The following is a 13,133-nucleotide window of genomic DNA, read 5'->3' on the forward strand; positions in this document are numbered from 1 at the left end:
GTCCCTGACCTCTGCTCCCATCCTTATATCTTCTCTCCCTGACTCCCATCTACCTGTCTCCACTTTATAAGGACTCTTAGCAATTACATAAGGCATGCCTCTGTAATTTCAGGATAATTTTCTCTCATTTCGAGACCCTTGATATAATGATATAATCATATCTGCAAAAGTCCTTTTGACTATGTAAGGTAACATTCCCAGGCTCCTGGAATGGATCAGAACATGGGCATCTTTGGTGAGTCATTACTTAATTATGCATTCAGTTTCAAAACGAGACTTAGGGAGAAGAGTATATTAAGACTCCCATGCTGGAATGGGGAGTTATAGGTGGTACCCTAGGTGGGTGACTACGTACCTGCTTGGATATGCAGCTGTACAACAGCAGAATCTGTTGCTCTTTGTGTGTATTTACATTCTTTTTTTTTTTTTTAACTGTGCATGGGACTTTAACCACAGAAATGTGTACTCACAACAGAGGTGTCCATATCTCAAAGCTACCAGGTTCTGATAGGCTACAGTCACTGACCTTCCTCCTTCCTCTGCTTGTGGGAGTCACAGAGTGACAGGTACCCCAGGAGCAAGGCAGCACGCTGTGAAAATACGAGCATCTCCAAAACACACTCCCTTCTTTTGTGGAGCTTGATTTTTTTTCACACAAATGGGAAGGAGTAACAAAGTAATTTTTCCCTGGCTCTGAGATGTGTTTTGTTCTTGTATTTGAGTGTGCGTGGGCCTGACATTCTGGGAACTCACTTCAAACAAAGCAGTGAAACAGTTTATAATGATGTACCATACGATCACTACATGCATCTAAATTTCAGGTTGTTAACTCTTGCAGGCTAAGATTTTCTTTTCTGTAACAGGATGATGTGTCTTTTTCTTGTTATCTAAGATTGTAATTCAACAGAGGTATTCAACTGTGATGATTCATGTGAAATCATTTCTAGTTAAGGTTGAATAAAGTTGAAGCAGTAAGAATTTGGTAGGAAAGTGGATGTTCTGGTTTGTCCTCTTATTCCTCGCTGGATCTGAGTGGGTGAATTTCTGTAACCTGGGCACACTCTGAAAAGCATGTGTTTACCCTACCTGACGTACAAGTGCCCAGTATGGCTGGCTGTGCTGGTTGGGGAGGTAGCTCTTCTTAACGTAGCCTTTCAAAGGTGAAGGGGGAATCTCCAGCAGGCGCTCCCTCCAGCCCAGAATGCAAGTGTAGAAAATACAGCTGACTTTGCTGGGAAAAACAAAACCAACCTTGTCTTACTCTGGTCATGGAAACCAAATTTGCACCTCATTATCGCCTCGTTAGTAAGGACAGCCTGCATGGCGGGCAGATCTGGAAGGAAGGGTTTTGAGTTAAGCTCAATTGCTCTTCTAGAGCTCAGCTACTTAATACTACACAAGGTGAAATCTCATCATCTCACTCAACAATCCTCCTCTTCCCTCCACAGTTCATCTTTGTAGACACTTAGCCCCTCTGCACTTGTTGCTGCCTTGACCTGTTTCACACTGGGGTCCCCAAAGCTCGACTACAACTGGCCCCACCCCATCCCCAAAGGAGCAAAGATCTGTAACTACCTTTAACCCCACCCTCCCGATATCTTAAAACACAGCCAGGCTGTCCTGTTCTTGGAGCTCAGCAGAGCTGGTGGCTAGGAGTCTCTTTAACAATTTTACAGCTGGGGTTCTGACTTTTCACAGCAATGGGGAAGAGTAACACAGTCATTAGTGTTAGTCAGCTTTGGGCCCCTGGAACGAATATTTGAGAAAATCAACTTAAAGAGGAGGGTTGAGTTTTGGCTTACGGTTTCAGAGGTTCAGTCCGTGGCTGGCTGGCTGTGCTGCTTTGGGCCCTAAGTGAAGCAGAACCTCTGGGTGGAAGGGTGTGGTGTTCCTTACCAGAAAGCTGCTTACTTCACAGTGGCCGGGAAGGAGAGAGTAGAGAGAAAGGGACTGGGGACCAGAAACACCCTCCCAGGGCACACCCCCAGTGACCTGCTTCCCCGGCTAGGCCCTGTCTCCCACAGCCTCCAGCTCCTCCAGGTAATCCACTCGGTGATGGGATCAGCGCCTCCTGACCCAACCACTTCTCAAGGGCTCCACCTCTCAACATGTCTGCACCGGGGACCAAGCCCTCCACGCAGGAGTCTTTGGAGAACACTTCGTATTCCACACATACCATCATTTGCATGTGGCTCTGATGTGAGGCTTGTGCATGGATGTGGCATGCCTGGTGTTCTGGGAACTCTCTGCAGTCAAAACAGGAAACAGCCCATGAAGATGTATCACAGGGGGCTGAGACACTGCCCACTTCAACTGCCTGCTGCTTCTCTTCTTTTCAAAGCCTGGATGGAGGTCCAATCTCCTGTACTCTCCATCCTGTACTCACCAGTGTTCATTAAGTAGAGCTCCTAATCTCTCCAAGGTGTAGGATCTTGCCCTGAGATCTTGGGGTGGAGATGACCTATCCCATGGAACCATTGGAGGGATCGAATGATCTGTAGGCTAAGCTCCAGTCACTGTAGCATGGTGGTGAATGCCAGCCGTCTCTCCACTCCCCTCCCTCCCATCACCTCCACCCTCCTCCAACACAGAGCACACATCTCAGGGGAGCTGTCTTTCCTTGAAGGGCCTTCAAAATGGAAGAGTCACAACACCTAGTCTCCAGCATGGGAGAGGTGCGATAAACCACACTTTCCACAACTCTTTTTCTTCTACACCCAAGCCCACCCATAGATGCTTGCGCTCGCTTGCCCGACCTCCCTCCCTCCCTCCCTCCCTCCCTCCCTCCCTCCCTCCCTCTCTCCTCCCTCCCTCTCCCTCCCTCCCTCTCTCCTCTCCCTCCCTCCCTCTCCCTCCCTCCCTCTCTCCTCTCTCTCCCTCCCTCCCTCCCTCTCTTCTCTCTCTCCCTCCCTCCCTCTCTTCTCTCTCTCCCTCCCTCCCTCTCTTCTCTCTCTCCCTCCCTGCCTCCCTCCTTCCCTCTCCCTCCCTCCCTCTCTCCTCTCTCTCCCTCCCTCCCTCCCTCCCTCCCTCTCCCTCCTTCCCTCTCTCTCTCCCTCCTCTCTCTTTTTGTTGCATTATTAGACTTATACTGCACAGTGCTTGGGACAGGGGAGACTAGAGTGTCCCAGCTGCCCCACCACCATAAGCCAAGATTGTTCATGGCAATCTGGATCTTAAATTCCACTGTCCCATTCTTCCATCCAAATGACTTGGTATTCTAGGTCATCAATATCTCAGCCCATTTCCTGATCACACTCACATCCCACCAAGGAAGTGTCAGACCCAGAAAATACGAGCTCACCTAAAAGCCTTGACTGGTAGCCACATATCCCAGACTTTCTGGGAATGTCTGTCCCATTTCTAGGCCTTGCGACCTCATCTGGTCCAGAGAATACCACAACCAGCCATCATGGGTCAAATGAATGGCACCTGTCAGATAGGATGTCACCCCTTCCCAGCTACCCCAGAAGATTCTGAGAGCTGCCCATTGCCCGCTGTCTCACATTTAGATTTTTTACTTGTAGTTTTTGGGTCATTACTTATGCCAATTGGGTGTAAGAACTGGGTTGTTATTCTCGGATGTGAAACGAGGACACAGATGAAAATATGTTTGGCACAAATGTACATACAATTCATGCCTATGCCATCTTGAAGCCTGCTGTTCTTACTTAACATGGAACATATGGATTTTCTCATGTCATTGAATGTATATTTATTTTACATGTATATAAATTGTTTTCATTTTTGTAATCAGTGATTTTACCAGATTCAAGATAGTGTTTGTCATCGGCAGTAAGGAGGCGGATGGGGTGGAGGAAGCAGGGGCCAAGCGGGGGTTTAGCAGGTTGAAATGTTTTCTTTCTTAGGTTTGGTGCTGGGTGTACTTTTTTTTTTTTTTAATATCTTCAATGTTATATAATAAAGTAGGAATTTAAATCCCGATAGCAAATGGTTACTTAATATTTCATTATGTGGATATAATTTACTCAGACCATATTCTCTCTCCTTACTATTGGATGTTTGCTATTTCAACTTTGTACTCTTAAATAATGTAGTATTAGATGTCTTCAGGTATTAAGTTTTGTCTTAGGATAGATTTGTAGAATTGAATTTGTGGTTAAAAAAATGTGACCATGATCAATGTGTACTGCCAAACTACCATTTACCAAAGTGGTATGAGTGCAGTCCCATAGATAACCAAACTTATTGGCTTATCACCTTCTTTTTTTAAAAAAATACTCAGGCCAGGCATGATGTAGCAAGCTTGTAATCCCAGTACTTAGGAGGCTGACACAGGAGGATCGTGCAGGTTTGAGGCCAGCCTCAGCTACTTAGTGAGGCTCTCAGCAACTTAGTGAGACCCTATTTCCAAATTAAAAAATAAAACTCAGCACCCCCATGCTTCCACACCCCCTTATTTTTCAACACCCCTCAGATGTCGCCAAGGCTACTACGGGGCCCCTGGATTCTTCCAGTGCCCCCTGGAAGCAGTACCACCCACTTTGGGAAGGCAGAACTTTATTATTGACATTGTGTCGGTTTTACCTAATCTTTCTAGCACTGAATGCTCTTATTATTATTTTCAATATTGGCTAGTTTTCTAGGCAATCTGTCATATAATTTCTTCTGAGGAGTTATGGTGGTTTTTTTGTTTGTTTTTTTTTTTTACTGCGTGAGTGCAGGTGTTTTCCGATTCATTTGCGTGTGGGACCTGCACAGAAGGGTCTTATTTATGTGGGAGGGGGAACCTCAAATAAGCACAAACGGCCCCTCTTCCCGCGTTGAGAACCGGCAGTGTATCTAGACCTCTTGTCTTCCTGCAGCGCCGCCAAGCTCCTGGACAAGAACCCGTTCTCGGTGCGTAACCCGAACCCTCTGCTCCCGTCGCCCGCCAGCCTGCAGCTGGCCCAACTGCAGGCGCAGCTCACCCTCCACCGGCTAAAGCTGGCCCAGACGGCTGTCACCAACAACACCGCGGCCGCCACCGTGCTGAACCAGGTCCTCTCCAAAGTGGCCATGTCCCAGCCTCTCTTCAACCAGCTGAGGCATCCGGCCATGCTCGGCGCCCCCCACGGCCACACCACAGTGCCCCAGCACGCGGCCACCATACCCAGTGCCCGGTTTCCCTCCAATGCGATCGGCTTTTCACCTCCCAGTCAGACTCGAGGCCCGGGGCCCTCCGTGAGCCTGCCCAGCCAGCCCCCCGCTGCGGTGGTGGTGCACCCCTTCAGCGGGGTGTTGCCTCAGACCCCCGCCCAGCCAGCAGTCATCCTGGGCCTTGGCAAGGCCGGGCCCGCTCCGCCTGCCTCGGGATTCTACGAGTACGGCAAAGCCACCCCCGGCCAGGCCTACAGCTCTGAGACAGATGGGCAGCCCGGCTTCCTGCCAGCCTCGACCTCGGGCAGTGTGACCTTCGAAGGGCACTATGCCCACACAGGCCAAGATGGCCAAGCTGCCTTTTCCAAAGACTTCTACGGACCCAATGCCCAAGGGTCGCACGTGGCAGGTGGATTTCCAGCCGAGCAGGCCGGGGGTCTGAAAGGCGAGGTGGGGGCGCTGCTGCAGGGTGCCAGTGGCGAGTGGGAGAGCCCCCCTGGATTCTCCAGCCAGAGCAAGCCTGATCTTACCGCAGGTCCCAACCTGTGGCCTCCGCCCAGCCAGCCCTATGAGCTGTACGACCCCGAGGAGCCCACCTCAGACAGGACCCCGCCTTCCTTCGGGGGTCGACTCAGCAGCAGCAAGCCAGGCTTCAGCGGCCCCCGGCGGCGCACCAAGGAGGAGCAGGCCCTGCTGTCCACGCGGCCCGTGCAGGCGCACGAGCTGAACGATTTTCACGGCGTGGCCCCCCTCCACCTGCCCCACGTCTGCAGCATGTGCGACAAGAAGGTGTTTGACTTGAAGGTGAGTGGTCCGAGGCACACCAGGACTGGGCCGGCCCTCCCCAACCCAGCTCCCACTGCTCCAGGGACAGAAAGTGAACACTTGGGGGCCGGGGGACTAAACCTTGCCGACAGCACTGTTTATTAAAATCACAGGTATTAGAACCCCAAGGAATTTCAGAAACGGTCCAGGGTCCTGTCCCTTGCTTTAAAGCAGTGATTCCCTCCTTTGTTTACAGATGGGGAAACTGAGGCTAAGGGGGCTGGAGTGAGCCCACCTGAGCTGCAGAGAAAGGCTCAGAACCTTGCCTTCCGCCTCCTGTAGAGGGCTTCCCTCTCCGAGGGGCCTAGGAGCTATTTATCCTCAAGTACATCGCGCTGAGTTTGAAATAGAAAAAAGTCGAACTTAGAGTTGGGGCAAGAGAGCATTTCTCAGGTGGGCCCTAGAGCAGTCACCAGAGAAAGCCTCAGCTGTGAAGTCTGCAGCATGCAAAGGTCCCCTGACCCCGCTCTGTGGTCATGAAAGTGTTGAACTGCTGGGAGCAAAAGTCCATTAGAAAGCCTGGCGTGGTGGCCACGCTTGTAATCCCCGCCCTTGGAGGCTGAGACAGGAGGATCACGCAGGTTCGAAGCCAGCCTCAGCTACTTAGTGAGGCTCTCAGCAACTCAGTGAGACCCTGTTTCCAAATAAAGTATAAAATATACTCCAGGAGTATAGCCCGGAGGCAGAAAGCCTCTGGGTTCCACCCCCAGTACCACCAAAAAAAAAAAAAAAAAGTTCTTTAGAGGATAATCCCCTCCCTCCATGTCCTGAGGGTGCCACGGTGTGTTTCAAGGCAGCACTGCTTGTCAGAGCTAATATATGTGACACCCTTACTCTGTGCCAGCAGTATGTGCTGAGTACTCAGTACTATGAAGGAACTGCTGTGATTATCCCCACTTCACAGGTGGGGAAACTGAGACCCAGAGAGGTGGAATGACTTGCCCTGCACCTCCTAGGGAGAAACTGGCAGAGTGGAGATTTAACTGTGGGGTTCAAACATGGCGTGTGGCTCAGTGGCAAAGCTCTGGCCTAGCATGTGTGAGCCCTGGCTTTGATCCCCAGCAGTGCAAGAACAAGAACAAACAACAACAACAACATCAATCCAAAATATGAGTCTGCCCCATCCCCAGCCTGGACTTCTAACGTACTGGGATGTCTGTATTTATTTATTTATTTATTTATTTATTTATTTATTTATTTATTTATTTATTTATTTATTGTACTGGGATTCCTGGAAGCCCTTCTACCTCCAGGCTATACTCCCAGACCTATTTTTATATTTTTATTTGGAAACAGGATCTCTTAAGCCAGCGCGGCTGGCTTCGAACCTGCGAGATCTTCCTGTCTCCACCTTCCAAGCGCGGGGATTACAAGCATGCGCCACCACGCCCGGCTCAACTGTCTGCCTTTTATCTCTTAGCCAGCCCCACAGTATAATAAAGTCCCTCCTAAGGGGGAGCAACACCTTGGAGACTGGCACTCACCCCTGCCTGGGTCACATCATCCAGGCATATCCCTGCGACTCAGTGGGACATGCCCTTCTACCTCCAGGCCAGTGTCTCGGGGGACATGCCCTCCTACCTCCAGGCCAGTGTCTCGGGGGACATGCCCTCCTACCTCCAGGCCAGTGTCTCGGGGACATGCCCTCCTACCTCCAGGCCAGTGTCTCGGGGGACATGCCCTCTTACCTCCAGGCCAGGCGGGGACTCTGGAGGTGCTCCAGGATTGGGTCTCTCCTAAGCCTCTTCTAAGGCTTCATAACTCACTGAGTTCTCTAGCCAGAATCTCCCACCTGGCTAAGTGAATGGGTGAGGTTGCTCTGCGGGGCAGGAGAAGGGGTGGGAGGGGGTTCCCAGGGTACACTGAGAGGGGAAGAGGGCATCTGACTTTCAAGCGTGGACTGTTGTCCACGGTGGGCATGGGCCATGGGGACCGGGGTGGATGAGTGTGTTGGGGGTTGGGATGCAGGAGTGGGGGGAATGTGTGTGCTGGGTGGTCCAGCCTCTGCACTCATCTCCGCTTCCCCATGGACTCAGTCCCCCTGGAGTCTCATTTTCCTTCCCTCTGGCCCAGGACTGGGAGCTGCACGTGAAGGGGAAGCTGCATGCTCAGAAATGCCTGGTCTTCTCTGAAAAGTAAGTACTGGCCAGGACAGGCTCATGCGCACGCGCTCCACGAGTCTTCCCCAGCCCACCGTGTGCCGCGCTCCGTGCCGGGTGCGGGAGCCGTGGGACCAGGGCGCTTATGCACAATGCAGGACAGACAGGTGGCACGCAACACCAGCAAGCGGATGAGTATTCCTGGTGGCAAAGGCTAGCCGAGAGCAGCACTGTGGAGGATTGGGAGGTGCGCGGGCATAGGCTCACGCACACAGGCGCCCACGGGGGCCCCTGGGCTAGCCCCGCATTTTATGTGAAGCAGTGGAAGAGGCCCCACTGAGGACCCTGGCTGGGAGGGGGGCGTGCGCCTGTTGCCGGGTTGGGACGGTCCTGGCAGATGGACAGTGGTTTGAAGGCGCTGTTAGCTGGTGAGGCCCTAGGTTGCCAGACACCATCCAGTGTGGCCAGGGCGGCAAGACCAAGAGGAGCCAGGGAAGATACAAGCCAGGTCCAGAGCCTGCGGGTGTTGTGAACACTCAGTTTTGCTTGAGTCAGACTGGAGTCCTTGGAGACCCAGGCACTGCAGTGATGCTCTCTGCTCCGGGACCAGCCATGCTGAGAACAGATAGATGCTCAGGGCCCCAGGGACCAACAGAGAGGTGAAGTAGAGAATGTCAGGCCCAGGGGTGTGGAACAGACAGCGAGGGCTCAGTGGTGCATTCAGAAGGCCTCTCCTTGTCATTCACGATTCGCTAAATGGCAGAAATAACTGAGATGGCTATCAAAGGATGAATGGGTAAATAAGATGCGGGCTGTCCATACAGTGGAATATTACTCAGCCTTAAAAATGAAAGAAGTTCTGCCCAGCGTGGTGGCGCACACTTGTAATCCCCGTGCATGAGAGGCGGAGACAGGAGGATTGTGCAGGTTCGACGCCAGCCACGCTGGCTTAAGAGACCCTGTTTTCAAATAAAATCTAAAATAGGTCTGGGAGTGTAGCCCGGAGGTAGAAGCCTTAACTACTTAGTGAGGCCCTCTGCAACTCAGTGAGACCCTGTTTTAAAATAAAGAATAAAAAAATAGTGCTGGGGGTATAGGTCAGAGGTAGAATGCCCCTGGGTTCCATCCCCAGTACAGAAAAAAAAAGGTTAAAAATGGTAAATTTTATGTCGTATATTTTATCACAATTTAAAAATTGCTACAAAAACCTCCCTATTTTGGCTCCTTTTTTTCTTTATTATGGTGAAATTCACAAAAAGATCACAATTTTAAGCATTGTAAAATTTACAATCTATCAGCATTAGCACATTATAGGGTTGTAAAGTATTACCACTGTGTAGTGTTAGAACATCTTCATTCACCCCAGAGGTTCGCTGCGTACGTACTAAGCAGTCTCCTGTCCCCGCGCCCCCATTCCCCAGCAACCTCCAGGCTGATTTCTGTTTCTATGGATTTTTCTCTCTTGGACATTTCATGTCAATGGAATTGTATAATATGTAACCTCATGTGACTAGGCTTTTAAACTTTGCATAAATATTATAAAGGTTCATTCACACTGCAGCTCACTCAACTTTTTATGACTGAATAATATTCCATTATATCTATATAATACATGTTGCTTGACCGTTTATCCTTTTTTGGGGGGGGTACTGGAGATTGAACAAGGGGCGGTCTATCTCTGAGCTGCACCCTTAGCCCTATCTTTTTTTTTTTTTTCTTTTGAAACACTGTCTACTTAAGCTGCTGAGGTTGCCCTTAGAACTGCAATCCTCCTCTCAGTCTCCCAAGTAGCGGGATTGCAGGCCCGTACCTCTGTGCCCTGTGAAACCTTCATCTTTTGATTGACATTTGGGTTGTTTCTATCTTTTGCCGTCGTGGGTACTGCTGCTATGAACAGTCACGTACAAATTTTCAACGATGTGGGATCTCTACCTAGGAGTATAATTTTTGCATCCTATAATAATTTCTCATTTAACTCATTGAGAAACCAATTCTCCTCCTCCTCCTCCTTCTCCAGTTCTGGGATCCGGTGTGTACTTGCTTCGGCAGAGGGAGCGCTGTGTGTCTCCCCCAACAGCACAGCTGTCTACAGCCCTGCTGGGAGTGAAGGTGAGCTCTGCCCTGCCGAGACGCCCTTGCAGCAGAAACCGGCTGCCACCGGCTCCTGGCGTCCTATCTCTAGGAACCGGGACTTCTCCGATGTGTCCTTGCTCTCCATCTTCAAAGCGAAAGATCCCGAGACATGCTTGGGCCTGCCTTCTGTGCCCATGTATCCTGCAAGATATTTTGGACAGAGAGTTTGGTTTATTTAGACAGGCCCAGAGCTATAATCACACCGATCCCTAATACATGTGTTAAGAGGAAATTTTCAGTTTCTTATCCCGCGTCTGTCTGAATCGTGGCTTTTGAAGGTAAAGGCCTTAACCAAGTTCTCCTGTGATCTGTCATTAATCATTTAGATTATGCCTCAAATCTCGGCACCTCATACGCAGCCCTCCCGGCAAGGTCCCTTGCTCAGTCGAATCCTGCGTTTCCCTCGGGGTCAAACGTGAGTACGGGGGCATTTGCTCGGGCATCTGTGTCTCTTGCTGGGCCTGGGCCTGGAGGTGCGGGGGAGGCGGGGTGCAGAGGCGACAGTGCGCTTCAGCGAAGCATCCCTCCTAGAGCTCAAGGGCTGCTTCACTCAACCCGGCCAGTATGGGAGCGCATGGGCGAAACCCCGACATAACTCCTGAAGGTCAGGCTCGCTGCCTTTATAATGCTCAGCACTGGTTTGGAAAAAGAAGTTGGAGTTTTTATGTTGTTGTTGTTTAAGATTTTTGTTTGTTTGTTTTGTTTTGTTTTGTTTTGTTTTTTTGGTGGTACTGGGGTTCCTGGAAGCCCTTCTATCTCTGGGCTACATTCCCAGACCTATTTTATATTTTTTTATTTGGAAACAGGGTCTCTTAAGCCAGCACGTCTGGCTTCGAACCTGCGCGATCCTCCCGTCTCCGCCTCCCAAGCGCGGGGATTACAAGCGTGAGCCACCATGCCCGGCGTTGTTTAAGAATTTTTTATGGTTTGCCGAAGTGGGTTATTTCTTCTACGAGAATCATTCTGAGGCTTGAGCCAAAATAAGAAAAGATGTTTGACAATAAGGGCTGCAAACTCATAGTGTTTCCTGGCCCTTTGATGAAAATGGTGCTACCTAGTGGTTTTTGTTTTCTGCTTTTACTTTTGTTCTCGTTTCTTTGTATCATGCACCTAGTGCTCTAAAGTCCCAGCGCTTCATCCCTCCTTTGTCCAGGAGCTGTGACAAGTCTCTGGTTTCAAACGTTTTCCTGATTTCCTGCTATCTGTGTGCAACCCCCACCCCTAGCACCGGAGGCTGGTGGAAGGTGAAGCTGGACCCTGCTAGAGGGCGCCTTTGGAGCCTCCCCTCTGCCGGCCTGCGCTCTTTCGCTTTGTGGTGAGCCAGCGTGGCTGCCCCTGTCTCCTATGCTCAGGTGTGCACAAGCTCGCCGGTGCGCGGGCCACGTGCTGCCCCTGCCATGTCGGGCATCCCTGCAAAGCGTAAGGAGAACGAGGAGCCCTCAACGAGTCAGCAAGAGCCCGGGGCTGGGGGTGCGTGACCACGAGGCAGGCCTGGGCTCGGCTGTCCATTTACTGGAGCCTGTTTCTGTGTGACGTGGAGTAGGAGAAGTATTCAAGAGGGGGCACCCAGTCTACAAGCTCTTATTTTGGTGAAGGAGAATGTCCTGGTTTCCGTCTGCGCTCTCACCACTGAGCAGTGTTCAGGCCACTGGCAGCTTTGGGGCCGTCCTAGGAGAGTGGGGCGGCTGGTTCCCTGAGGCCTGTCCTTTGTCTTTGAGGTCAGAGCCCTGGTTACATGGCCTTGTGTTTTGTCTCCCTCCCCAACCCATTTCCAGACAGGATGCACTGTGGAGGCACCTCTGTGCCCACACCCTGCTCTGGGACCCCCACTTTTTGCACTGAGGGGGAGGGCACTGTAAACGAGATGGGGTGGGACTGGAGAGAGTGACAGGTGGCCCAGAGGCTGGAGTGTGTAACTGAGTCCATCCTGGGGTCTGGCGTCACTGAGCCTCTCATCGGGGGCTGGTGGGGCAGGGAGAGACACAGGCAGCTCTGGTGCCTGCAGGGTTCTCCTCCCACCTTCCAGTGCAGACCACTGAGCCCGAGGCCCTATAGTCAAGTAGGAGTTTTGGGGTCCAGCAGGTCACTTTACTTCTCTGAGTCTCTGTTTATTTTTTTTTTTAATTTTTTATTGGTACATTGTCGTCATGCATCTTAACGGAGTACAAGATGGTGGAGGCATACGTGCACACATCACTCATTTAGCTCTTCCCCAATTCCCACCCCAAATAAAGTTCTGTTTCTCAAATGGGGACAAGAATTCCCTAAATAATGACTTTTGGAGGTAAAATAAATGAGCTTCACCTGGCTTCTGCAACTTATCTTCTGGATTATGCCTTGAGTCTCGGGATATCATCTGAGTTGGCCAGGAACACAGTCTTTTGAGTCACAGCCGGCACACTGGGAGTGAGACTCAGTATAGACCAGAGAGGGGCCCTGCTTCCTGAGCGGCAAATGGACCACGTACGTGACGGTGCTTTGTGAGATCCTGCATGCATAAGAAGCGTCGTTGGTTGCAGCCATTTCAGCAGGAACAGTGGCATGAACCCGCCACGCCTGCCGGTCCTGGGGCTCGGGCTGAGTCTCAGAATCAGTGTTCTGCTTGCATGGCTCTGTCCAGTATTACCTGTAGTCCTGTCCGCTTCCCTTACATGTTTAGAGAGTCCTGTGAAAACATTAAAAAAAATTTTTTTTATTTGTTTTGGTGGTGCTGGGGGTGGAACCCAGAGGCTTTCTACCTCTGGGCTATACTCCCAGACCTATTTTATATTTTATTTGGAAACAGGGTCTCACTAAGTTGCTGAGAGCCTCACTAAATAGCTGAGGCTGGCTTTGAACCTGCACGATCCTCCTGTCTCAGCCTCCCTCCCAAGCGCGGGGATTACAAGCAAACATTTTAAATTTTGTACGTGCCAGGCAGACCTAAGCAACTTGATGTTTCATGTTAATAATGATCCGTGATAATTTGTGTTAATGCCC

General features: G+C 50.8%; 1 protein-coding gene across 2 annotated transcripts in view; it reads left to right on the forward strand.

The window, feature by feature from the left end:
- RBM20 (RNA binding motif protein 20) overlaps positions 1-13,133 on the forward strand; it is a gene marked incomplete at both ends in the record, with an annotated part of 211,767 nt that overhangs the window by 150,375 nt on the left and 48,259 nt on the right. For both annotated transcript variants that reach the window (XM_080694009.1, XM_080694008.1), the window contains 4 exons: positions 4,824-5,901; positions 7,996-8,057; positions 10,039-10,130; positions 10,481-10,569. In XM_080694009.1, coding sequence (XP_080550135.1) covers positions 4,824-5,901; positions 7,996-8,057; positions 10,039-10,130; positions 10,481-10,569 — 1,321 coding nt within the window. The remainder of the gene's footprint in view (positions 1-4,823; positions 5,902-7,995; positions 8,058-10,038; positions 10,131-10,480; positions 10,570-13,133) is intronic.

The sequence above is a fragment of the Muscardinus avellanarius genome (assembly GCF_963383645.1).
Source record: "Muscardinus avellanarius genome assembly, chromosome: 4".
In the NCBI taxonomy this organism is placed as follows: Eukaryota; Metazoa; Chordata; class Mammalia; order Rodentia; family Gliridae; genus Muscardinus; species Muscardinus avellanarius.